The sequence below is a fragment of the Lepidochelys olivacea genome (genome assembly GCF_965140295.1).
Source record: "Lepidochelys olivacea isolate rLepOli2 genome assembly, chromosome: 1".
Classification (NCBI taxonomy): Eukaryota; Metazoa; Chordata; order Testudines; family Cheloniidae; genus Lepidochelys; species Lepidochelys olivacea.
The window spans coordinates 288,090,113-288,116,162 of record NC_140411.1 but is presented as its reverse complement, the minus strand read 5'-3'; the positions used below and the strand labels follow the sequence as shown (position 1 = coordinate 288,116,162).

Sequence of the window (26,050 nt, the reverse complement as noted above, 5' to 3'; positions counted from 1 at the left end):
TTCTCATCCTCAATTCCTTTTGTGTATAGCAATGCTCTTGTATTCAAATTCCCTTCTGTCTGAAAGATTTGCCCTAGGTTTTATTTACCAGAAGAGGGTAGTGGTTTTAAATATTTGTATAGGTATTTTTAAAGGATACTGTAGTTAATAACTTTGCTTCGCTTCATGCTTCTTAGAACTCTAATACATAGTTAACTGGTGGAACTCACTGTCACATGGTATTATTGAAAAAAGAGCTTGACAGGATTGGGAAAAGGTTTAGACATGTCTAAAAGAATTTCTGGAATTTCCTGGTTTGTATAAATAGTCATAAAAGATATCCACACTCATGCTTCAGGACATAAACCAACCGTTAACAACTTGGGATCAGGAAGAAACTTCCCCCTTGACGTATTATTGCATAACTGTCCATGAAGGAGGCTTTGAAATCTCCGTTACTTACTGGCTACGGTGGGATCCATGAGTCTGGACTAGTGAAACACTGCTCTGAACAGGTGGCGATTCCTATGTCGCTATATATGTGGTTCCACAACAATTGAGAGAGTTTGGTTTTCTAATTAATTTGTATATTGACGCTTGGTCTATTCTCACTACAACCTTTTACATTTATTTGTGAGAAAATTAACCTGTTAAAAGTGTAACCTGTCACGTTTTCAAATTTGTACTTGAAAAGGTTATTTCCTTTTAATTATAGGCGGACGCCCCAAATCAGATAATCACCATTGAACAGTCTCAGTCGGACCGAAGCAAAAAATCTTTCAATCCTGTTAAGTAAGAATTTTTTTCTCCCTCCCAATTCTCCTCACCAGAAATTGTTGTTCCATGGCAAATAGATAGTAATTCTAGGCCTGGCTCTACAGTCTTTATTCAAGCAAAACTCTAATTGACTTTACTGAGTCACAAAGTGAGGAGTGCATGTCAGCCCTGGAGCTGGGGGAGAGGCTCCAGCTGTGAGCTCCACCAGGGGGAGCCCAAGACAAAATGTGAAATAATAGCAGCGGTGAAACTGACGAGTGTCGATTTCATTGCTGGTAGGCTTCTTCCTGTGAAATTGAGCCCTGGACCGAGCTCACAGCTCAACCCTGGTGACTGGGAGGGCTCCAGATATGAGCCCAGCATGGCTGTCAGTTCCCCACAATGCCCCGCTACAATTTGTGTAAGTGCTCCTGGTGAGGACACGCACCACCAGCAGAAGGAGGGCAGTGTGGACACCAACAGCTGATTTCATTACTGCTGTGGCTGACCTAACTTAAGTCGACCTAATATTGTAGTGTAGACAAGCCCTAAGACAAACTTACTGAAAGCCTTTTGTACTTCCTCATACTTCCTTTTCCTCTCGCTGCTGATAGTCAGGCTATTTGTGTCAATATCAGACATCTCCTTTCTAAACCTGCTTCCCCTGATTTATTGCCTGATATCCTCATCCAGTGTTGCAACATCATAGCCATTCTCCTGAACTATTAATGTCTCAGTTGGTTTATGTAAAAAGGCCCTTGTCTCTCTGAAACACAAGAAATGCTTTTTTTGGGGGGGTGGGAGGGCACTTTATTTTTGGTAAAACACGTTTGCTAGAGGATTCTTTTAATTTTGATGACATATATGTCTTTATTGTAGCAGGTGCCCAATGGTTGTGTAGAAATGCACATTCCCCTTCACATCAGCAACCAATCCAACAAAAAGCAAAGAGACCTGAGATTTTTAATTTATATGCAGAGCTCCTGAACACTTGGGACTTATACCAGAACAACAGTGTTTAGAGGAGTCCCTGACAGCATGGACCCCCAGAGCACTAGAGAGCCAGAAGCAGAAGAGGGGGCACTGGAGTTGATTTGGAGATGTGGGGCACAGATGGCCCGGAAATCTCCAGCGATCTACAAGATCTGTGTGTTCCAGGCACTCAGAACTGCCTGTTCCATCTGAAATTTAGGGGGATGGTTAAGAAAAATGGCAAGGGGAAGTGTGCATGTCAAAGCCTACTCCTAATGCGGGAGAAGTTCTGCAAGGATTTCCTCTCCTCCGGCTCCCTCCTGTGTGCACCGTTATATTTTATAATGAAAGGCAGGAAGAGCTGGTCCCATAGTATTAATCCAATAATGTATAGGTCTAGTGGATACAGAGTCTGCTTTATTTTTCAGTTCAACTCCTATTCTCTGAGTTTACTTAAAATCTGTCTGTCAGATGGATCACAAAAAAAAATGTATGTACATTTTTGGAAAAGTTTGAAAAACAAAACAAAAAAGACCTTTTAGCTGCAGAAGCAAAATATAATGTACAGCAGAACAGAACAAAAAAAAATTCTATAGGGGAGTAGTTTCTGTCTAAAAACCAGTGTGTTTATATCACATGTATCTTAGTAGTTTGACCTCTGTTAAACACTTCCCTTTTGTTACTAGTATAAATATTTCAGTTGCAGTCATGGACTGGAATTGACTGCGTCCTATGACCGAACATTTGCTTGTGGTCGTAGAAATTTTGACAAAAATAACTCTTTCACACAGCAGTGTGATTTATAGGTAAATTCATACCACTTTTCTACATGGATAAAAACATCTGACCAAAAACATTTTGGATGTAGAACATGCCAAGAGAAAAGCAGCAAAATTCTATAATAGAGCTCTGTGTGGTTCAAAAGCTTCTCTCTAACCAACAGAAGTTGGTCCAGTAAAAGATATTACCTCACCCATTTTTTCTCTCTAATATCCTCGGTCCGACATGGCTACAAAAACACTGCATGTCATATAGATACGACGTAGAGGAAAAATCGCCACATTAAGTTTCAGAAAAGGTTACATCTCCTATTCAAAAATCCACAGAGGTGAACGCTGAATTGGGAAATGGGGGACAGATTAGCCCGTAGACTTTTCCGCCATGGTTCTTTGACTAGCTACCAAGGGATGGATTCTCAGCTGGTGTAACTTGATGTTGTGCCACTGACCCTGAAGGAGTAACACTGATTTACACCAGATGAAAAGCGAGTAACTGGACGATTCTTTGTCCATGAAAAAATTCATCATTACATGCAATAGTGGACACGAAAATGCAAATCAGATATAGGTAAAAACAAACAGGAGAGAAATTATGGTTTGGTTAATGTGTTACTGTAGGTTGAATGATCTATGGTAGTATCCTAAATTAGCAACAAATACCCATGTATGTCAATGGGCCTATTATGTGCAGCTATGCATGGCTCTTGGTGCAGAGATACTTAGTATATGAATATTACTAAGAACCCAAATATTCCCGCTCTTGATTGGGTACCGTATACGATTGACTACATTCACCCCCTTACTGAACTACCTGACGGATTGTTGTGATGGATTGATTAATGTGAGTCTGATGTGCTTTGGCACCAAAGTTGAAAGGTGCCATAAAAGAAGAAAATGTGACATTTTTATAAGTGGGGGAGCATTGCACATGTACTGAGGTGCCTCTGCTGTCAGCTCAGTATATAAAATCAGAAAAATGAAGCATATTAATCAGCTTGAGCAAACCTGCAGGACAATCGGAAGTGGTCTAGGTGGAGGGTGGTGGTTTGCCTCTTAACTTGTTTCCTTTTTCTCTTTTAGACTTGATCTACCAGCAGACCAGGCAACCAAAGTGACATTGGGAAGGTTACATTTCAGTGAAACAACAGCAAATAACATGAGAAAAAAGGGGAAACCTAATCCTGACCAAAGGTAGAGTGATGGTCCTCTGGGGGGCGGGAGTGTAAGGGAGGCGTGACCTGGCTTACAATGAGGCAGATATAGTCTGTGAAAGTTTGTGTTGCCAGCTCTCATGATTTTATCTTGAGTTTTATGGTCTTTGGTGTCTTTCTTGAAGACCCAGCTCCTGAAGTTTTAGAATTACGTGAGAGTCTGTTTTCATTTTACTACCAAAAAAAGAAAAGTTTCTAGTCCTCATGGTTGCAGCACAAAGCTGGAGAATATCACCCAGATTATACTTTAATGGCTCGGAAACCAGAATGCAAATAAAAAGAAACCTAGATATAGAGTTTAAAAGCTTATTTATTTGTAGCCAATCTCATGAGTTTTTGGGGGCCTGATACATGATTTCTTGAATGGTTGGAGTTAGCAATACTGAAATCTTTCTATTGACTTCAATGAGCATTGGCTCCAAAGAGTATTTAACAGAGAATGAACAAAACAGAGAGTAAGAAGTGTTAATTTTCCTCCAATTCTGCAAAATAAGTTGTATTTTAAACATACTACTATTGTTGGTAGAATAATTTGGCCAGAAAAATAGTGAGACAGTCAGAGTCTGGACCCCAAGAGGAGGGGAAACGGGGACTGGCAGGGTTGTAGGAGTAACCAGGCTGATGGAAGCCAGGGTGAGACCTTTATGTTGGCAGACTGGCTACTGTTATCAGGGCTCTGAGCTATGGCAGCATAGTATTAAGACACCCAAAATTATAAGGCAGGCAGTGACAGAAGCCCTTAATGGTCAGGGTGGTCCCCTACAGTCACAGATACGTTATGCCTGTGAGATTATTTCAGCTTTCTTGTGAAGTCATTGAAATTAATTTCATATTAGATACTTCATGCTGGTGGTTGGACTATATGCTGTCAGTCAGGACCAGTCCTATTTATTGTCTGCACATGTCTCTGAAAGGATCATTGTGAGGGTAGGTACAAGTTTATTTGAACCACGTTCTGATTTTCTTTTCACAAGGGAGAATCTTTTGTTTATTGTTGGGCAGCGTGCATTTTATAATTGTTTGTAGTACACATGGTGATTTAGGGATCTTCATGTTTTTGAGGGCTTGTTGTGAGGCTATAAATAGTTCTGTATATCTGTGTGTGTGCATGTGTGAAAGATGGACATGTTTTAAGAGGAGTACATATTGAGAAGGGAGTGAGAAGACATTCAAAAATATGGGGAATTTTAGAAAGCTCTTGGATTGTTTTTAAAGTATGCGCAGTTTATAATCTACAATAGGCACCTTTTGAACAATTAATTTTTGAAAAAGCGTATGTGTTTGTATCATATTTAGGAAAAGGAATTTAGAGTAAGGGACGACTTTTGCTCTGTCCTTTGAAGACCACATTTAGGGCAGATCCAATTGGACCCAATTCTGCTCATTTTTACATATGCCAGGAATCCTCCTAAATAGGACTACCCATGCGAGAAATGTCTACAGGATGGGCCCATGAGGGGTAGTCTTCCCATGATTTTTAGACTGCAGTTCTATTTTATGAAGAGTAACTCAAAATGGCATTCTGAAGTTCCGTATTTACTATCTCTTGATTATTTTTGTATCAATTGTGCTCAGTTTACAAATAATAATTTCTAACTTCTGGGCCTGCGAACTGTCTGAGATTGGGAGTCAAAAACTTCCCAGTCCATGTCTCCTCACCCATGTCAAATTTTCTGCAGGCTAATTTATGTCCTTCATGACACCTGTGCAGTCCCATTGCTTTCAATGGGCTTAGTACTGGAACTTAGTAAACAACTGTGTTGATGAGGTACAAGGTAGGATAGAACCCACAGCTCATGCTGTTGTAATTGTGTTGACTCTGCAGGGTTAAAAGGAGCTGAAAACAGTGAACCTTTATTTTTCTCATTGTAGTAAAATACATTTGACTCTGAATACACGAAAGGAATAGATATGCTAAATAAAAAAGCTATTTTTTATAATCACCATTGGACTGCACTTGAAAAGGAAAAGTTCATGTTCTTTTTTTGTAGAAATATTGAGAATTAAATAAGATGAAAGAGAACTAGCATGCAGAGCTGAAAAAAGAATAGATTTTGCAGTTCACTGTCAATGCCAACAAAACAAAAACACCACAAATTGTTTTCTGTTGAACCGCAAATGATTTTTTTAAAAGTTTTTGGTGAATTAAAAAAATTCTGGGTGAACGAAACATTTTGTTTTGATTTGAGCATTTGTAAACAGTTTTATTTTAAAATAAAATTAAAGGTAATTTCAAACCAAAGTGATTTCAGACAGAAAAACTGAATCATTTAGTTTCAAAAAATGTCAAAGTGAAACATTTGATTTTTTTCAAAATGGACAACTTAGCAAAACCGATGTGAATTTGCTAAATGTTTTTCACTGAAAAAAGTTTTCATTGAAAAATTTCACCCAGCTCTAATTACATATGCCACTGACCTATTATCAGAAACATTTAATGTTTTTCTTTTTAATAACATACCTACTTCTTATATAGTACTTTTCATCAGTAGATCTCAAAGAGCTGTAGAAATGAGATCATATACATAGCTACTATAGTCATGTAGTATTTTTTGTGTGTGATACATGTACTTCATAACAATTTAATAGTTTGTAATAACTAGGCCTAGGTCCTCCCCTTCCCCCTTTAGTTTAGTTGGGGGGGGGGCATGGGGCAGGGCAGTAATTGCTGCAGTCTGTTCATTTTTGTTATAAACATTTTTTTTAAATTGCCCAGGTGCTGAGAGCTTGGGCTGGGTGTTCTTTTGTGGGTGGATTTAGTATACGTTTCTATAAATCAACTAATGAGGTCTGTGCTACTTTATCTCTCCTGTAGCCTCTGTTTTCAGTGCTCTGCTCCCATGAATAACTCCAGTGCCTGCCTCTGCTACTGCCCATAGTTTTTCCAAGCAGTAGCAGCATGAAACTGATCTGATTATTTTGAATAGCTGCAGTAAAACTGACCCCAGTACTATAATTCTGCTTTGCTGCTGCCTGGTAAAGCAGAGCTGTTGGAGCTGTCTGTTTGCAGATTCAGGAAGACGACTGCATTTTTGCATCCAATTCACATTTGGATCATTATCTTATGAACCGTAAGGGCTAGTATCTTAATTTTTGCTTTAAATAAAAGCTTATGTTCTGCAGAAGTTCATGGTTTAGGCTCCCACACCCACCAGATTGTTTTAGCACTTGTGCCTATGGTGCCAGTCAAATAAATAAATGATTGAATGGACAAAAATAGAGGACTGAGAATGTAAATAATGGCCATATCAGTAAAAGGACTATAGCAGCGTTCTGGTCTGATATGTTTGCAATGGAAGGCAGGGTCATGTATATAAAGACATCACTTACTGCAGTGTGGCAAAACTTACTGAATGCATCGCGATGGGAAAAACATACACTCTAGTCCGCCATACTGCAGAGTTAAAGATTAAAGAACTACAAACTGAGTAGTGGTTAACAGGCACATCAGCTCATGCTCTAATTGGTCAGTTAGAAATGCACAATTCTCTGTATCACAGATGGTGTAGCCTTGCAAAAACACAAGGCCTTTATAAAGGAGTGCTGAGTTTTTGGCACTTTGGTATTTTGTTTAGATCCACATTTTAATGTCTGAATTCAGTGTTAATTTTTTATTTTTAATAAGGAAATAAACAAAAAAGCATTAGGATTTTTGTTCATTGAGCTTTTTTCTCTGAGAGCAAGATTAATTTTATTTGATTAATGTAAAGTAATAGAGTTCGGACAAGGGGTAGTATTTTGTAGAATGTGTGGACGTGCTTATTTAGGGGTCCCTCATTGAAAATGACAGCTAACTTAACTTGTGAGTGCAAAAGTTATATATATTACAGATGGTGACTTCTCCAGGAACTGCTGTTTTTAAACCTTGCATGTCTCCAGGCCTATGCAAATATGTTTGAATATGATGGAAATTTCCATGTCTCAGTTGATAAGTAGAATTCATCTGGTAGCTTTGATTTGTTGCAACTGCCATTCCAAAGTCAATTTATCTATGTCCACTTTAATCAGCAATGTTATTATCCATTGCAAAAAAAAAAAAAAGTTAAGCCGTTAGAAAATCTCATTGTTCTATTCTTTTCCTGAGGCATCTTAATAAGGTTTAGGTTGTTCAAAGCACTTAGGGGTCATGGATTCAATACATTGCTTAATTGTTGTTTTTTGTTTCTGGAAACATCCTCGAGCTGCTAAGTGCTTTTCAGACATAAAAGAAGGCTGAGTCTCGGTCACAAAGAGCTTAGATTCTAAAAGACACAAACAGGCAAAGGGAAGAGGAAATTGGTACAATGTTGTTATTAAAGTAGCACTTTGGAGCCCTTGTCCTGGACCTGGACCCGGACCCCATTGTGCTGGATGCTGGACAAATACAGAACGAAAAGATAGTCCTTGCTCCAACCAGTTTACAATAAAGAAGTGGTAATCAGCCACTTCAAGTAATATAGTTGTGGGATAGTTTCGTAAACATAAGTTATTCCTAGGTACCCACAATGTGGACACCAATGTACCTTCAGTCTGATTTACAGTCCAGAGTGTGTGCATGTTGGGAATGCAGTATGCATGAATTCAAGCCCAAATCCACCTCTTATCTGTTCAGAATGGACCTCGGACAAAATAAAAGGAGAGTGTCTGAAAACGGGTAAAAAAAAAGAGAGAGAGATCTGTATGTTCAATGGGTTTCTTTAGGGAATGGGGAATCTTTCGAGTGAGATGTGTTAAAATCTGCCTTTCTCTGTCTTGTCCAGTGTCCAGTCCTTAGTGAGCTAGTAGGCTAGAAGACAGTTTGTTGGCAAATCAGAAATGATTCTGAGGTCTGATCACAAACCTAGTTACTTGAAAAGCTTTGAAGTTGATCATCTTCCTCAACATTATAGTAAAATATAATACAAGAAAAGGCTTTGCGGGCACTGCAAATGTTCTAGATGGGAAACGTTTCTTTGGAGGTTATCCATTTTGATGTGTCAAAGTTCAAAAATGTAGTTTAAATGTGAAAGATTTGTATGGCATTTCATATTCCTTTGGTAAATTTGATAAAGCAATAGTAAATCCGTGCTAAAGTGTCTTTGACTGTAACAAATGTTTTCAGGCATCTAACCCTGGGCAGTTTGAGAATGACAGTGATGTGTTGTGGCAGCGAGGACATGTTCCAGAGACCATAGTCTGTCATGGTCGAGTAGGAATTAACACAGATGCACCAGATGAAGCACTGGTCGTCTGTGGAAATGTGAAAGTGATGGGGACAGTCATGCATCCATCTGACAGTCGAGCAAAACAGAATATCCAGGAGGTGAGTGAAGTGGAGCTTTTAGGGCATTTACATTTACACCACAGTGCATGTATGAATTATCCTTCTGACACACACGAAGTAGATTCTGTTATCCTAGACACGTTGGAATGTTGGCCTTAGGAAAGTGAATGCACTGCTTGCGTTGTGGAGCCATCCTGTTTGAACTGAGAGGTGGGAGGGACTTTGAACTTGGATGAGGCTGTGTCTGTAAATGAAGTGGTTTGACTGAAATGTAACTGGGAATACAAGTAAAAATAACAGCTGGTCCATGTTGAATAGGGAGATGTTTGATGGCAGCTGTGTCATGCTTCTCAGTATGCTTGTGCAACCCTTGATGTGACTCTGATCCTTAATACTGGGACATGTGAAACGTGGTCTTTGTGCAATTAGGTTGATACAACTGAGCAGCTGAGAAGAATAGCGCAAATGCGGCTCGTCGAGTATGACTACAAGCCTGAGTTTGCATCTGTAATGGGAATAAACAGTCCCCATGAAACAGGTATTCAATCAACGCTGCTTCTGTTCTAGTGTCTGTCCTTTTATATTTGTATGTTGAAGCACAATGATTAGTTCCCTGGCACTCCAATCTTATTTTTAGGATGCTAAGGCCTTTTGCAGTGTTTTTCTTTTAAAACTGAGGCATAGGAGAGTATGTGGGTGTCTGACTGTGTGTGTCTATGTCTCCATTTTAGTAGATGCAATCAGCTGACATTTTCCACGGTTGGTCTCGGCCCGGAGGTGATACACCTTTTCTAAGGCTTTAGCCAAATTGCTTCAACCATTTTTGTGTGTATTTGAGCACTTAAAACATAAATCCATATTATTATTTACCTGTATTACCATGGTACCTACGAGCCCTCATCATGGACCAGGATCTCATTGTGCTACATACTGCCTTACATATATGGGCTGAAAATTTGTGCTTAAAACAAAACAAAAATGTCTATTGAATCTATTGAGACTTGGCTTCTTTTGTAAATCTTGTGGCGATCTAAGGTCCAAAACAGGTTGAATACCGTCATGTCTCTTTTCCTTTGTCTATAAGTGATAAATAACAGTCAGCATGGACTTGTCAAGAACAAATCATGTCAAATCAACCTAATAGCTTTCTTTGGCAAGGTAACAAGTCTTGTGGGGTGGGGAGCAGGAGCAGGGGGAAGTGGTAGATGTGGCATATCTTGACTTTAGTAAGTCTTTTGATATTGACTCGTATGACCTTCTTATAAACAAACTAGCGAAATACAACCTAGATAGAGCTACTGTAAGGTAGGTGCATAACTGATTGGAAAACCATTACATAAGAACATAAGAATGGCCATACTGGGTCAGATCAAAGGTCCATCTAGCCCAGTATCCTGTCTTCCTACAGTGGCCAATGCCAGGTGCCCCAGAGGGAATGAAAAGAAGAGGAAATCATCAAGTGATCCATCCTGTTTCCCATTTTCAGCTTCTGGCAAAGTTTGCAGATGATACCAAGTTGGGAGGGGTTGCAAGTGGTTTGGAGGATATGATTAAAATTCAAAATGATCTGGACAAACTGGAGAAGTAGTTTGTAGTAAATAGGGTGAAATTCTATAAGGACAAATGCAAAGTACTCCACTTAGGAGGAGCAATCAGTTGCACACATACAAAATGGGAAAGGCCTAGGAAGGAGTACTGCAGAAAGGAATCTGGGGGTCATAGTGGATCACAAGCTTAAATATGAATCAATGGTGTAACACTGTTGCAAAAAAAAAAAAAAAAAAGCAAACATCATTCTGGGATGTATCAGCAGGAGTGTTGTAAGCAAGACATGAGAAGTAATTCTTCAGTGCAGAGTAGAGCGGATTAGGCCTCAGCAGGAGTATTTTGTCCAGTTCTGAGCATCACATTTCAGGAAAGATGTGGACAAATTGGAGGGAGTCCAGAGAAGAGCGACAAAAATGATTAAAGGTCTAGAAAACATGACCTATGAGGGAAGAAAAAATTGGGTTTATTTAGTCTGGAGAAGAGAAGACTAAGGGTGGGGGGGACATAACAGTTTTCAAGTACATAAAAGTTTGTTAGAAGGAGGAGGGAGAAAAAATTTTCTCCTTAACCTCTGAGGATGGGACAAGAAGCAATGGGCTTAAGTCGCAGCAATGGCGGTTTAGGTTGGACATTAGGAAAAACTTCCTGTGAAGGTGGTTAAACATTGGAATAAATTGCCTAGGGAGGTTGTGGAATCTCCATCATTGGAGATTTTTAAGAGTAGGTTAGACAAATGCCTGTCAGGGATGGTCTAGATAATATTCAGTCCTGCCATGAGTGCAGGGGACTGGACCAGGTGAGCTCTCGAGGTCCCTTCCAGTCCTATGATTCTATGATCTGACTTCTACTTGGTTATTTTTGATTTAGTATTTGTAATTGTTTTTTTCTTTTCCCTTCCTCTTCCTTTCCATGTTGTTTTCTCCCTTCTTCCTCAATGTTCACTTCGAATCCGTAGCTTCTATTTTTACCCCTGTGACCTCTGTGTTTGCTGTTCCTTCCTTCCCATCCACTCCGTCCATCTGCACTATATGAAACCAAATGGGAAGAGAAATGTTTCACGTCACTGTCTTTTCCCTGCCCTTTACATGCTCTTCAACTTAGGTGTAGCAAATAACAAATTGCAAAGGGCAGAAAACTTGTAATTATTATTTGTATTGCAGGAGCACATTCAGACCTCAGACAGAATCAGGACCCATTGTGCTAGGGAGTGTCTAAAACATATAGTAAATTACAGCCCCTGCTCCAAATGGCTTGCAAATCTAAATGACAAGAAAGAAACAAGTTGAAGGAGAAGGAGCTTCCTCAGAGCCAGTAGGATGTTATCTATTACTCCTCCTCATAATACAAGAACAAGTCAATGAATTGGAAGGGCAGCAAATCTGCATGATCATCTGGTGGTTATGAGTTCCATAGGCTATTGCAGAAGCCAAGAGTTTGGCAATTTTATAAAGGATTAGACAACTAGAACATTATATTGGATGAGATTAAAAAATAAGGATAAAAGCCCTCTTGTTTCAGAGAATAAGCCAGCCTCTAACTGAAGGGGAAGTTGGGAAGAAACTTAAGCATCTGATTATGGCCAATATCAGAAATACAGGAAATTGGGCTAGGGACCCACCTGTTCTGTCCCTATAGAGCAAATTCCATATTTCTAATTGAGCCATCCAGTAAATAATATATATATGTAGAAGCAGATAGTAGTTCTAGATAAGGGAGTGTGTGGTTTAGAATGGTGAAGACTAAAATGATAAAAACCTGTAATTAGAGCTGCTTGAAAATTTTCTGAGGGAATGTTTCTCCATCAGAAAATGCTTTTTTGTCAAAATTGAAACATTTTGGAGAAACATGCCTGGATATGGGAAAAACAAGCAAACCAGAATGAAGCATTCTGATAAAGATGATTTTTCTTTCCATTTTTTAATTTTATATTTAGGTAATATAAAATACAAAGTCAAAACTGGAATGGAACATTTAGATTTTATCAAATAAATGTTTTGATTTACCTGTAATAATAATAATAATTAATATATTTTGAATTTTGGTTCTCAGGAAATTTGTTTTGTTCCATTTTGGAATGGAAAAAAATCAAAATTGCAGAATTTCCTACAAAGAGGAAAATCTGGTTTCTGCAGAGCTCAACTTGTAACTTTTAGGATGGCCACATTAGGGAGAATACAAATTACAATCTGAGAGTAAATTGTTTTTTTGGTTTTTTTTACACTAGTTTTTCATTATTTTGCAAACAGGAATAATAGCCCAGGAGGTGAAAGAGCTTTTGCCGACAGCTGTAAAAGAAGTTGGAGTTATTACCTGTGAAAATGGAGAAAAAGTAGAGAACTTCCTCATGATTGATAAGGTATATTATTGGTTTACTGCCATTCATTTATACAGTGCTATGGTACTGGACATGAAACAAAGACTTTAAGACAATGCATTTTTTAAAAAATTCAGAAGCAAATGCAAGTGCTTTTTTGTCGAGAATCAGCCACATAGGTTTTGGCATTCAGAACTAATTTGCTTTTTTTTTTCCTTTGGGGAAAGGAAGCTTTGCTCTTGAACCATATTTTTTTATTAGTCCAGCGGTAGGACTTGGTGAAGATCCTGGCTGTCTAGTAAATCAGTTTCAGTTTAATTTTTTGCTGACCAACAAAAATTAATTTCCTTTTTCTTAATAATTTGGTAATGTGCTGCAGAAACATTTTTGAGGGTCTTGAGGCAAAATGCATTAAAGCGGAAATGACAGTTAAAGAGAGTTGCAAGTAAATAGTTCTTCTGGATTCTTTAAATACCTGTCTCTGTTAGTCACTTTTGGTCTTCAGTGTCTGATTCATATTTGCTGTCTTTAGTTCTCATTAAGGAGTCATGTGAAGAGGTCTATGTGGACAGTAAGGGCCTGATCCCGCATGATGATGTGTGTTTGTAGACCGCTGCCCCCATATGGAGCCTCACTGAAGTCAGTGGGGTTCAACATAGGCACAAGAGTCTGCACACATGGAGCCTAATATGCTCCTGCCAGTCAGGGGTATCTTAGTCAGCCAAGAGAGTGAAATTTCATCACGCTAACTTGATCACTAATTATTAAGGCTCACAAACAGGTAAGAAACTTCTGCTGGACCACATATTTTGTGTTTGGCAAGATGCAAATGTCAGTCTTTCAAATTTGAATTGATCTCCCCCCTGTAGGTATTTGACTAAGAGGTTTTTTTTAATTATTTGAAATCTTAATATAGTAGTATTTTAATTGAGAGATACTTAAAATGAAGTGTGGTCACACAAAATTTGGATAGAGATGTCTTAGTGGTAGAGCTAGAGCAGCCAATCTTATTACAACAAAAGTCTTTTGTGTCGGAAAGTCTGAATTAATGTAATGGTTCTTAAGAAGAATTAAGCTCTTGTGGTATTTTACTTCACAAACTGGTAACTTTCTTATTCTAATCCTCTTGCTTTACACAAAATGTAAAAGCTAATTCTGTATGTGGTGTGTGAAATTTCTCTATCTTAGACCATTATCATAACTTCAAAATCCTACAGGAAGAAATGTGTATGGTACACAGAGAAATTAACATGCTTTAATGATGAAGATAATGCTGTTAGGTTTGTACTATGCAGTGTCCTGCTATATTCTGATTTGTTGTGTTTCACAAATGTGTAGTCATAAGCTGAATGTTGAATAGTCAGAACAGTCGACCTTAGAAATCAAAGTGTCATCTCTTCTAGTCTCTACAGTGACAATATCAAAAAGCAGATCTTACTGTGGAGGGTACTTATGTTATCATAGATAAAGATTATAGATCTGTGTGCATAAACCTGGGATTTGAGCAAAACTTGATTTAACAGGAAAAATTCTGCCAAAGTGAAATGAAAATTAGTAGGGAGAAGAGAACATTTATAAATATTGGAGGTAGTTACATTTGGTCTGAACGACAGCATGGCTATAATCCCATATTCATTGTTAACTATGTCATTTCAACTGATTTTTTATTCTGTATTTTATTGAAACTGTTGTATCAACCAGGCAAGGTACTAACAAGCTTCAACAGGACTTTATTTTCAAAGTGGAAACCTCTTTACCAAGCTATTGCCACACCCTGTGTAGCTCTCTCCCAACCTCTCAACTCCTCCCCCCTCCTTCCTGTTTTCTGTCCTTTCAGACTCCCAACAGCCAGTGCTCTCAATTCTAATAATTACAAGCAACATCTAAACACCACATTCCCTCCTCTCTTAAGAAACTCTCCCAATTAAAATAAACATTATTGTTCTAACCACAAGAACAAATATGAAACAAGACACTATACTGTTGGCAGAAATATTACACTGAAAACACTGTAGATACTACATAACATAGTCTCTAGTCCAGACAGGTTGTTGTCTGGTTCAGACAGGCCATCTCTCAAGCCCTGGTTCCAGTTCAATGTCTTGTTGTGTTGGTACTACGGTGAAGTCATCCAATGCAGACTGGGTGTTGGCATAATCTCCTCTTGGTGCATAGGCAGGTGCAAGATAAGAAGCGTTCCATACCCACCCATCAGAAAGTCGATAGGTGTAAGGTCCCTTCTTCTCTATGATTTTAAAAGGAGCTGTGAATTTATGGTCCTTTGCATAAAATTCCAGGTTTTCATACTCTAATGAAGGAACCACACTCAAACTTTGGTTCCTTAGCACCCCGCCACTTGTCTGTGAAAGCCTTAGAGTTTGCTTGGTTCTGTTCAACTGTTTTTTCTCACATCATCGTCGTTTGGGGCCTCAGGTCGTGCCTTTAACAATCCAGCAATGTTCAGTTTAGTATTCATCTGTTTCCCATGCAGTAACTCTGCGGGTGGTCTTTGCATTGTGACATGTTGTGTAGCCTGGTATGCTTGCAAGAAATCAGTGGTGAAGGGTATCCACAATCGCCCTTCCAGTTTAGCCATTTGCAAACTCCCTTTCAAACTTCTGTTAAACCGTTCGATTTCCCCATTGGCTTGAGGGTGATATAGGGACGACCTTCTGTGTAAAATGTTCCTCTTTGCTAGAAAAGTTTCAAACTCCAGGGAAGTAAATTGACTACCATTATCTGAAACCAGTTCTTTGGGATTACCTTCACTGCTAAAAACTGAAGAGAGGAACTTAATTACTGTAGCAGAAGAGATTTGCGATGTAAATGCTACCTCAGGCCATTTACTGAAATAGACTATTAAAGTGATGGCATAATGGCAGTCAATTGGAGCAGTATCAAAGGGTCCTACAATGTCAATCGCCACTTTTTCCTATGCAGATTCAAGAAGAGAAACAGGCTGTAATGGAGGGGTACATGTCACTGCTGTCTTATCATGCATTTGGCAAGTGACACAGGATTTTATGAGTGCTTCAGTTTGAGAATCCATCCCTGGCCACCAATACAGATCCCGTAGTCGTTGTTTGGTTCGGACAATTCCTTGATGAGTATCGTGTGCCAGGTGTATGAGTTTTGACTGTAATTCTTCTGGCACAAGGAACTGGTGTGTACCTCGTAGCACACAGCCATCAAACAAAGAAAGTTCATCCCGAATTCTAAAATAAGGCAGCAAAACTGAGTCAAGGTTTTTAGGGTTACTGAGCTCTTTGTCAGAAATTCCTGTAGTTTTCATTGAATTGGACACGCTGAACAAGCAGCTTGAAATTGTTCTCTTATAACTGCAGTGAGAGCGCTTGTAATAAGCGCAACTACTACATCCTATCCTCCGGTTGACCATCTGGTGAAGGCAAAGGCAGGCGAGAAAGGCAATCAGCTACCACATTTTGGTTTCCAGGCTTATATTCCAGTTCATAATTGAAAGAGAGTAGTCTTGCAGACCATCGAGCAATACGGTATCCTGCTCTTCCCAGTCCTTTTGCGGTGAGCAGCGTCGTCAAAGGGCTGTGGTCTGTGCGTAACTTGAATGTGCGGCCCCACAGGTAGAGTTCTCCATTTTTCAGTAGTCCAGACACAAGCAAGTGCTTCTTTTTCGACCGTAGAATATTTTCTCTCAGCATTACTTAGTGTCCTTGAAGCAAATGCAACAGTCCTCTCTGTGTTGTCCTCATGCAGTTGTGTGAGAAAAGCCCCAAGTCCATAATCAGAAGCATTAGTAGTTACAATTGTGGACAATGCAGGACTGAATAGTGCAAGTACTGGACTATGTACAATCAAGTCTTTCACCGTTTTGAAACTAGCTTGTGCATCGGTTGTCCACACTAAGGTTGAACTTCTCTGTAGTAATTCCCATAATGGTTCAATGACAGATGCATAATTGGGAATGAATTTTGCATACCAGGAGGTAAGACCCAAGAAGGAACATAAAGGTTTGCAAATCTGTTGGAGGAGGAGCATTTGAAATTGCCAGGATATGATCTGGATCAGGTTTTAGTACAGCCCGTGAAATTGTATGCCCCAGAAAGGAGAGTTCAGTTTGTCTAAATTTGCATTTGGACCTATTGAGCTGGAGGCCTGCTGTGCTGATGCAGTTTACTACAGACTGAAGGTTATTGTCATGCTTCTCAGAAGTATTTCCAAACACAATAATATCATCCAGATAGCACTGAACTCCATGTTGATTCTTCAGAATCAATGAAATCATTTTTTGAAAGGCACTAGGGACAGATGTGAGACCATATGGAACACATTTAAAACGAAATAGTCCCTCATGTGTAATAAATGCTGTGCTCTGCTATCTTCATGCAACATAACCTGGTGGGTATGCGCTCTGCAAATCAAGAGTAGAGAACATCCTTGTTCCACGGAGTTCTGCAAATACTTCTTCTATGTGAGGAAGAGGATGGCTGTCAATCACAATAGCTTTATTTGGCTCCCTTTAGTCCACACAAAGGCAAATGCCTCCACCCTTCTTCTGCGTCACTACTATAGGAGAAACCCATTCCAAGAAGTCAATCTCTTCAATAATGTCCTTTTGAATAAGTTTTCTAAGTTCCTCTGAAACAGCTTCCCTGACTGAAAATAAGTGCTGTAACTTCTGTCGTACAGGCATCACATTATTCCACATTTTAACTTTATGCAGAAACTCATAAGCACAGCCGAGTTACTCCTCAGCCTGGTGTTGGGTCCCAGCTGAAACTGGTGTGTGTACCGCAAGAGTGCTTTGCTGAGGAAGATCAATTCGTCCATTAACTACCCTGAGATTTAAAGCACCCAATAAATCTCTGTCAAGGATAGGGGTGCCTTTGTGGACAATGTTACACAGCAATCACCAAAAGTAACTATTGCTGGCAGGCAGCCATGTACTGGAATATGGTTTTTCAAATAGCACACCAAGTGAAGTTTGGGTTCAGTAAGAGGCACATCTTCAATGTAAGGCAGATAAATGGAATCAGGTAGTATAGATACTGCTGAGCCAGTGTCCAACATTAGCTGAATAGAGTGTGGTTTGCCTGAGGGTATGATGGAAACGTTTACAGTGCACTTTATCTGTTCTGGAATATGTGCAGTAGTGATTTTGTCCATGCTCAGCACAGTAACATCTGGTATTGTAACTGCATGCACCTGTTGATTGAACTGGTTACTGCGACATATTTTAGCAAAAGGTCCAATCTTTTTGCAATGATTGCACTGAGCTACTTTTGCGGGACATCCTGTGTAGCTTGCAAGGTGTTGTGGGGATCCATAGCGAAAGCATGTTTTTACTGTATTTTGAATTTGCTGATTCGGTGGTTTTTCATTAGTTTTCCTTTTGCAGTTGTGTGTCTGCAGCGATAGTGAACTTTTCTGCAAAGGAGTCACAGCCTGGACTGCCTCCTGTATCCATTATTTTGGCTTCAGCTGTAGCTGACTCAATCTGAGTAACAATGGTTATTGCTTTTCCTAGTGTAAGTTGTGGTTCTAGAAATAAGCACTCTCTTACATGAAGCATGATTGTTTTCTCAATGAGCTGGTCTCTAATCATCTCATCTGCCATATTCCCAAAGTCACAAATTACAATCTGACTCCTCAGGGAAGCAATATACTGCATTATAGCTTCCCCTGGTTTCTGCTCACGCTGGCAAAATCTGTAGCAATTAGCTACTACATTCACTTCTGGCACAAAAAAATTCTTTAATGCAGTGAGTGGTCACATATTTATCATCTGCAAGGGGAAAAGTGTAAAATATACCTTGCCCTTCTGCTCCAAGGCAGTGGATTAGCAGAGCATGCTTGCTTTCTTCAGAAATCTCTGTAGCACTGATTGCAAGCAGATAAGTCTCAAACATATGGATCCACGTAGTAAAAGCAATTGGAGGCTCACCTTGGCTTTGCAGAAAGGGTGCAGGTGGGTTCAGAGGCAGAAGATCCATCCTCGTCACCAAAACGTTGTATCAACCAGGCAAGGTACTAACAAGCTTCAACAGGACTTTATTTTCAAAGTGGAAACCTCTTTACCAAGCTGCTGCTGCATCCTCTGTAGCTCTCTCCCAGCCTCTCAACTCCTCCCCCCTCCTTCCTGTTTCCTGTCCTTTCAGACTCCCAATAGCCAGTGCTCACAATTCGAATAATTACAAGCAACATCTAAACACCACAAAAATCTCAGATTGTGCGTATGGAATCCTACCTACCATTAATCAAACCCACCCAGCTCATATGAAAGAGCCATCAGGAGTATGAAATATTCACCTCATCAGGAGTATGAATAATTACACTTCACCTATATGTATCATATTAAGAAATAAGTTTACAAAGACAAACTTGAAAACAAGCTCTTTCTTGCCTATGCTGTAGTCCATATAAATGAAGCATGTGTCAAACTAGTAGAATAAAAGTTTTGTGATAGTGGTCCCTGTATACTCTTTACCTATATTTGTGAATAGTGCTGGGCAAAATTGTTTGTCTGAAACAGATGTTCAGTGAAAAATGTGGATTCAGTGACACTGAAACATTTAGCAAATTTGTGTCAGTTTTACAAAATTCTTTGTATCTTTTCATGAGCCACTTCAGTTTTCAAAAGAACCATGGAAAGAGGAGACAAGAGGCAGAAAGCTCTGATTCCTCTCAATTGTGGCTTAGAGTTCTTATGTTCCTTCCTCACAGTGGTGATGGAAGCTGTAAGAAGTTTCATTCCTGTCCTTCACTGTGTTTGTGAAGTTCAGGCCAGGGCAGCTGTCCTGTGTGAAGGGCAGGCTGGCAAATTCAGACCACTCAATAATCTCCCCTCTGTAACAGGCTAGGACATGTTCCACTGTTCCATTCCATTTGTCACTTGAAGAGTATTCAATTTATTTTGCAGAATAAGATTGGATCTGAACTAGTTTGCCTGCTTCTGTGGAAGCAATAAGGAGAAGATGAACATACCGTCTTCACTGGTGGAGTTTCAACTAGTTTGGTGTTCTGGTGAAGCTGTGGGCTATGCCCTCATACCTGATGAAAACAGGAGGGGAAGTTCTAGGTTTACTATTCAAAGGAATTGTTAATGCATTTACTCTATTAGTTCAAGATGCCAAAGACTTGTGAGCGATTGGTTGGCTCTTCATCAAAAGCCATTGTTTAATGTTAGTGACAACACCAGTGTAACTACTGCCCTATACCAAATGTTCCTATTTTAGCAATGTTCATGGCAAGGCAGCTGCATCTTCATCTGGATTTTCTAACTTCGTGGATTCCTAAACATCTGCTTTACAGCTGTGTCACAGACCTGGCTGGATGCTCCTTTTTCCTCTCCCTAATATTTCCTCTCTGGCCTTCATCTTTTCCACCATCCTACTTATGTCCCTCACTACACACTTAACCTCCCTTGAGTCTCCCCTTGAGTTCTTCTTCTATCTGAGGGGCACCCCTAAAACTCTTCCTTTCCCCTCTTTTTCTCAGGGTTTCTCTTCCGATAGAACTAGATAATTTCACAGAGGATAGGTCCATCAATGGCTATTAGCCAGGATGGACAGGGATGGTGTCCCTAGCCTCTGTTTGCCAGAAGCTGGGAATGGGCAATGGGATGGATCACTTGATTACCTGTTCTGTTCCTTCCCTCTGGGGTACCTGGCATTGGCCACTGTTGGAAAACGGGATACTGGGCTAGATGGACCTTTGGTCTTACCCGGAATGGCCGTTCTTATGTTTCTATACTGTCCTCTTCCAGCCCCTCAGTTCCATGTTCACTATTCTCTTCCATTCCAAATCATCTCCTTACCAGGTCCCCTTTCTGCTCCTCCACAACCCCCAGTCTGTTCTCTGCTCCCTACCCATAGTATTTCCCCCTCCTGTATTTCCAGCCCAGCAAACTTTCTGCTGTCTCCTTTTCTGTCTCCCCTTCTGCCTAAGTCAAGACTGGAGCTGACAGAATGCTTCAGAAGTGGTTGCAACATCTGTTCAAATAAAAATAACTTTTACTCCAATGGTCTCCATGACTCCTTTTATTCTCTTTCTGCAAACCTTGATAGGAACCTATGTGAAAATGTACTTGTACAGCTTTCAGTGACTTTAATAGGAGATGGGGGGGGGCGAGTCTAAGAATTTAGTGTAACATTTTGAAGGTGTATTTAACCGAGAGCTTTGGGGGTTTTTGTGGGACCTTGAGACTCAGAACCTCATCTTCAGTGAGGCACTAAAACACTAATCTGCCTTTTCTTCCAAAGAAAACATTCCTTTATTTTGCCAGGTGAGTCATTTTTCTCAGCTTCTCGAAGCTGCCCAGGAGAGAGTCATGCATGATTTGAAGAGAACAGGAAAAGCAGCCGCTTCATATCACTGATATATGGACAAGTGATCACATCGTTAATTTCATGGTTCCAAGCACATGACGCTGTTTTGAAGTCACTTGTCAATAAACATGCTATAGTAATTGTTCAGTGTGTGACTTACCATCTCTACTCTAGTTCTGGTACATGGTATTTTCAATGAAAAAGATGCATCTATGTATGTGTCTTATTTCTGCATGGCTTGAACATACTGGAGCAACTCACCAATCTTTGGCAGAATAATTGCTTTATCCAAGTCTTAATGGGAACATTCAGGTTATACACTAGCATGGGAAGTTTCAAACGCAGCAACAAAAAAGCACGCAGTCATCCCGCTCTTAGCATAGATCAATGAAAATTTCAGCTTAGAAATGGAAATGTGCAGGTGGTGAAATACGTGCTACCCAGATAAAGGTGGCACTAACCTTCCTAACAGAACTTTGGTACCAACGATGATGTATTCCTTGCGCTGGGATAAAACAAACAGGGTGTTAGAACTGCTGGGTTGGGCAATGAGCCAGCTGAAAGGTCTGGGAATTTACAAGAAGGTCATGGGAGGCCTTCTGACAGGGTCTATGTAGTGCCATTTATCCCGTCATAGCTGAATACTTTCCTAGCCCTGGTCCTAGTAGTAGCATCAGGGTCCCTCTTCCCCATCTCTCTCTCTCTCTCTCTCTCTCTCTCTCTCTCTGTGTCCTTTGGAAGTTCGTGTTTGGTTTACAGGATAGGCATCTGAGCTAGTTAGCCCATCCCATAGCTAAACAAGCCAGTGAGTACGTAAATCCTGGAGACAGCGTTAAGCTGCAATGGCATAAATCAAAATGTAGATGCTTGCCATGATACTTCTGGTGCCTAAATTTCAGCACAGTGTTAATTCAAGACAAATTTTAGACTTGGGTCAGCACAGTTCTTCAGCTCATTCACTATTTTTCTTATAGAAGTGCTCATATCCAATTTACCGCAAATCGAACACAAGCACTTTCTCAACATAGCTAGCAATCCAGCAAAAGGATTTTATGGTCCCAAGAGGCCTCACATTTATTTTGAATTAATTTGTGTTTGTATCTTAAATGCTGAAACCATCTTTGGATGTGTGAATTCTGTACACATCCTTGGTTGTGACATCTCATTGATTAATACAGTACATGTCTGCTGTCTGTCTGTCTCTCTCGCTCTCTCCTTTTTTTTTCCTTTCACTCCTCAGGATCAAATTTTTATGGAGAATGTTGGTGCAGTTAAGCAGCTCTGTAAACTAACCAACAACCTTGAAATCAGGATAGAAGAATTGGAAGTGTGGAATAGAAAACTGGCCAAGCTGAAACGGATGAGCAGTTTGAAGTCAACAGTCAGTGAAAAGAGCACATTCAGGTATCCCAGGATCAATTCGGGAGAATTGTCTGATGATTCTGATACTGGAGATGATAAAACAGCCTGGGTGATAAAAGTTAGAACTAATTTAGTCTGGTGGGGGTTTCGTTCCTTTCCAGGTACTCTTACTTCTGAATTTTGTAATTATTTTTTAATTCAAATCATGTGCAATCATACAAAGCTTTCCTATTTCTTAAGTCACTTCTTTTTTCAAAGTTTAAAATCTCCATGTCTGAAAAGCAGCAACTCAGTAGCAATCACTTCTGGAAGCTCTGCAGCCTAATAAAATAAGGCCTGAATGACTCCGGTTATAGGCCTGTAATAGCAATTTCCAAGTTAAGGGAAATCCACAAAAACCTCTTTGATGAAGAAAATCTTACTTACAATTTGTGTGAAATTGATGAGCATTTCATATTTCTAAATCTTTTTTCAATTTTTCTTTGAAAATAAATGTAGCATTTAATAGCATGTACCTGAGCAAGTTGACGAGTGCCCTTTGTTCTTGAAAACAAAGCTATGGCCCCACTGACTTTTTTTGTTCTTTTAAAATGTTGCTATCACAAAGGCATGTATCATTAAAATCCTACTCAGAAAACATCCCTTTCCCATTTATTACTGCTGAAGCACTTGAATGGTAATCAGTTTTTTTGTATTTTACAGCAAATTTAGTCGAGCTGCTAGTCTTTTACCACCAAGAAAACAAATCCCTATACCACACAGTAAGGTGAGTGAAATGTACTATACGGTGGGTGTAAGAGTGAGTGAGACAGAGAACGTTCTTTATAAGGCTTAGGCCTGGTCTACACTACAGAGTTTAGGATGATGTAAAGCAGCTTATGTTGACCTGACTCTGTAAGCAGTTACACTAAAATGTGACTCATACCAATGTAACTCACCCACTATCTCCACAAGAGACGTAGCGCTTAAGTCGATGTAGTGAGGTTGATGCAGTGTCAGTGTAGACACTGTGTTGCTTATATCAACTGTTGCTGCCTTTTAGAAACCATCCCATAATGTCCAACACTGGCAGTTAAATTGGTGCAAGTGCTCCTGCTGAGGATTCACACTGCCAACAGAAGGAGTGTAGTGTGGACGTGTAAAACCAATTCAAATACTGCAGTGGTTGTACATCAATGTAACCTAGGTAGACCTAATTTTGTAGTTTAGCCTTGCCCTTAGACATAAGTGCTATAAGATTTGGTGGAAATGGGGTTTTTTGACATATGTTAAACCCCATTGAAATGCATTTTTTCAGATTGCATGAAAAATGGTATTCATGCCTCCAAAATAGAATTACATGCAATCAAAGAATTCCACTACCATGTTTGTTCAGTGCAATAGGAATTGCTTAAAACCAGGACAAAGTGCCTCAGAAGAGCAAGAGAACAAATCAAAGTGAATGTATGTATGAACGTAACAAAACAGTTGTTAATTTTGAGGGGGAAAATGTACCCCTTAAAAATCAGGAGTAGTTCACCAATGCAAGCAGGACATGAGGGAAGTTCCTCCTGGGATCTGAAATTTTTGGCTCTAATAAAAAGGAAGCGTGTATGAAGTCTTGTAATACATCCCAGGTGACAGGGTCAGGCCAGATGGCTACAGAAGAGTGTTAGAAGGCAGATATATTAGTCCCATATTAAGAAGGTACATTTTCCCTGGGTAAGGTAACGGGCAGTTCCGGAACAAGACGGAACTTGCTGGAACAAATTCAGGCAGGCAGGCTAATTAGGACACCTGGAGCCAATTAAGAAGCTGCTAGAATCAGTTAGGGCAGGCTGGCTAATCAGGGCACCTGAGTTTAAAAAGGACCTCACTTCAGTTTGTGGCGTGCGTGCGAGGAGTTGGGAGAAAGAGGCACTAGGAGCTGAGAGTGAGGACGCGGACTGTTGGAGGACTGAGGTGTACAAGCATTATCAGACACCAGGAGGAAGGTCCTGTGGTGAGGATAAAGAAGGTGTTGGAAGGAGGCCATGGGGAAGTAGCCCAGGGAGTTGTAGCTGTCGCACAGCTGTTCCAGGAGGCACTCCAGACCTCTGCATTCCACAGGGCCCTGGGCTGGAACCCAGAGTAGAGGCCGGGCCCGAGTTCCCCCCAAACCTCCCAACTCCTGATCAGACACAGGAGGAGTTGACCTGGACTGTGGGTTCCACCAGAGGGGAAGGTCTCTGGGCTGTTCCCCAACCCACATGGTGGATCAGCAGAGACTGCGGGGATTATTGTTCTTCCTTTTTCCCATGCTGGCCAGTGATGAGGATAGCTGAGTGAATGGGCAGGTTTGAGCCACTAGCAAAAGTGACCAAACTGAGGGCTGCCGTGAATCTCTGAGGCAAGCAAATCCGCCAATAAGCGCAGGACCCACCAAGGCAGAGGAGGAACTTTGTCACACTGCCCATATATTTGAGCCTTAGTCTATCATTTTTGTTTATGTGATGCCTACTTACCATCTCTCTATGGCTCAGCGGTTGCACACCCAGTATTGTACAGTGTTTCCTCCTTCAGATTCCAAAGCTATTGTGGTGAAAAAGTTAGAACAGTTAGAAGTTAAAACATGCAAAGTGTGCAACAGGAAGTCTCATCTATGGCCATGGGGACTCCCTCTGTCACAGCAATGTTCACTGTATTCTGATACAGAAAAGAAAGGGTTAAAGGGCATGTGCTGAACTATTTTGTCATATTCTTCTCAGTCTGATATCGTTAGTCCTGCCATTTCATATCACCCATCGCTATTGTTGGTGTCAATGTGCGCTCATAGGTGATGGGACAAAGCACTCTGTATCCAGTAATGATGATCCTCAGTCTCTCCATATTCTGAGACCATTTTTCCTCTTGCCCAAATGTACTTTCTTTTTGTATTTATATTAGATTCAGTTAAGCCTCTTCCTGGGCACATACTGGAGGTTCCTCCTCTCGTAGATGTGGTTGCCACCAATTAATTTCTTTGGTTTAAACAAAGGGGCGTTTCCTCCAGGGGTGAAGATAGCAGCCGAAGAAAGCAGCATTTTCTGTGATTATTACCAACGCTAATCCATTTTGGGGACAGCATTCTTTTCCTGTCCTCATCTTTCCATTTCCCTGAACTAGTGACTTCTGTGATATTCCTGCCACCAGTCCATCAGGAGATGTGGGACCCCATTTTAGGGAAAATTAGCTTTATTAGTTATTTACCAACTGACAATTCGTCAGCTACATATTACTGGGTATTTCATGTCAGCTGAATGTTTTTTTTTTTCTTCTAGGTTTGTTTTTCTGAGAGAAAACAGTCATGGCCCAACAGGATTTTCCAGATCACGGTAATAGCTTTGGTAGCTGTTATGGCACTATGGTAAGAAATATATTATCCACACATTTTGTTTCTTCTCTTGCCCCCACCTCTTATCCCTTCAGAAATCAGATTCTGGTTGTCCATAAACATTGGCTCGAAAGAAACATTTTAAATTAGAATGTGGAGCTCCTTGCAGTAACAGTTGCAAAAAATGAGCGTAGTGTTTTCTCTTCACTACTAATATTCAGTGCATGGAATATGCTCAATTTATTAACTTGAT

At 40.1% G+C, this 26,050-nt stretch overlaps 1 protein-coding gene across 1 annotated transcript in view; it reads left to right on the top strand.

The window, feature by feature from the left end:
- The window catches only part of MYRFL (myelin regulatory factor like), a 58,228-nt gene that overhangs the window by 14,661 nt on the left and 17,517 nt on the right, over positions 1–26,050 (top strand). Inside the window, exons 7-15 of the mRNA XM_084613822.1 lie at positions 695–771; positions 3,567–3,677; positions 4,534–4,624; positions 8,778–8,978; positions 9,369–9,477; positions 12,734–12,843; positions 22,345–22,508; positions 23,169–23,232; positions 25,745–25,830. Of these exons, the coding sequence (XP_084469948.1) occupies positions 695–771; positions 3,567–3,677; positions 4,534–4,624; positions 8,778–8,978; positions 9,369–9,477; positions 12,734–12,843; positions 22,345–22,508; positions 23,169–23,232; positions 25,745–25,830 (1,013 nt within the window). The remainder of the gene's footprint in view (positions 1–694; positions 772–3,566; positions 3,678–4,533; positions 4,625–8,777; positions 8,979–9,368; positions 9,478–12,733; positions 12,844–22,344; positions 22,509–23,168; positions 23,233–25,744; positions 25,831–26,050) is intronic.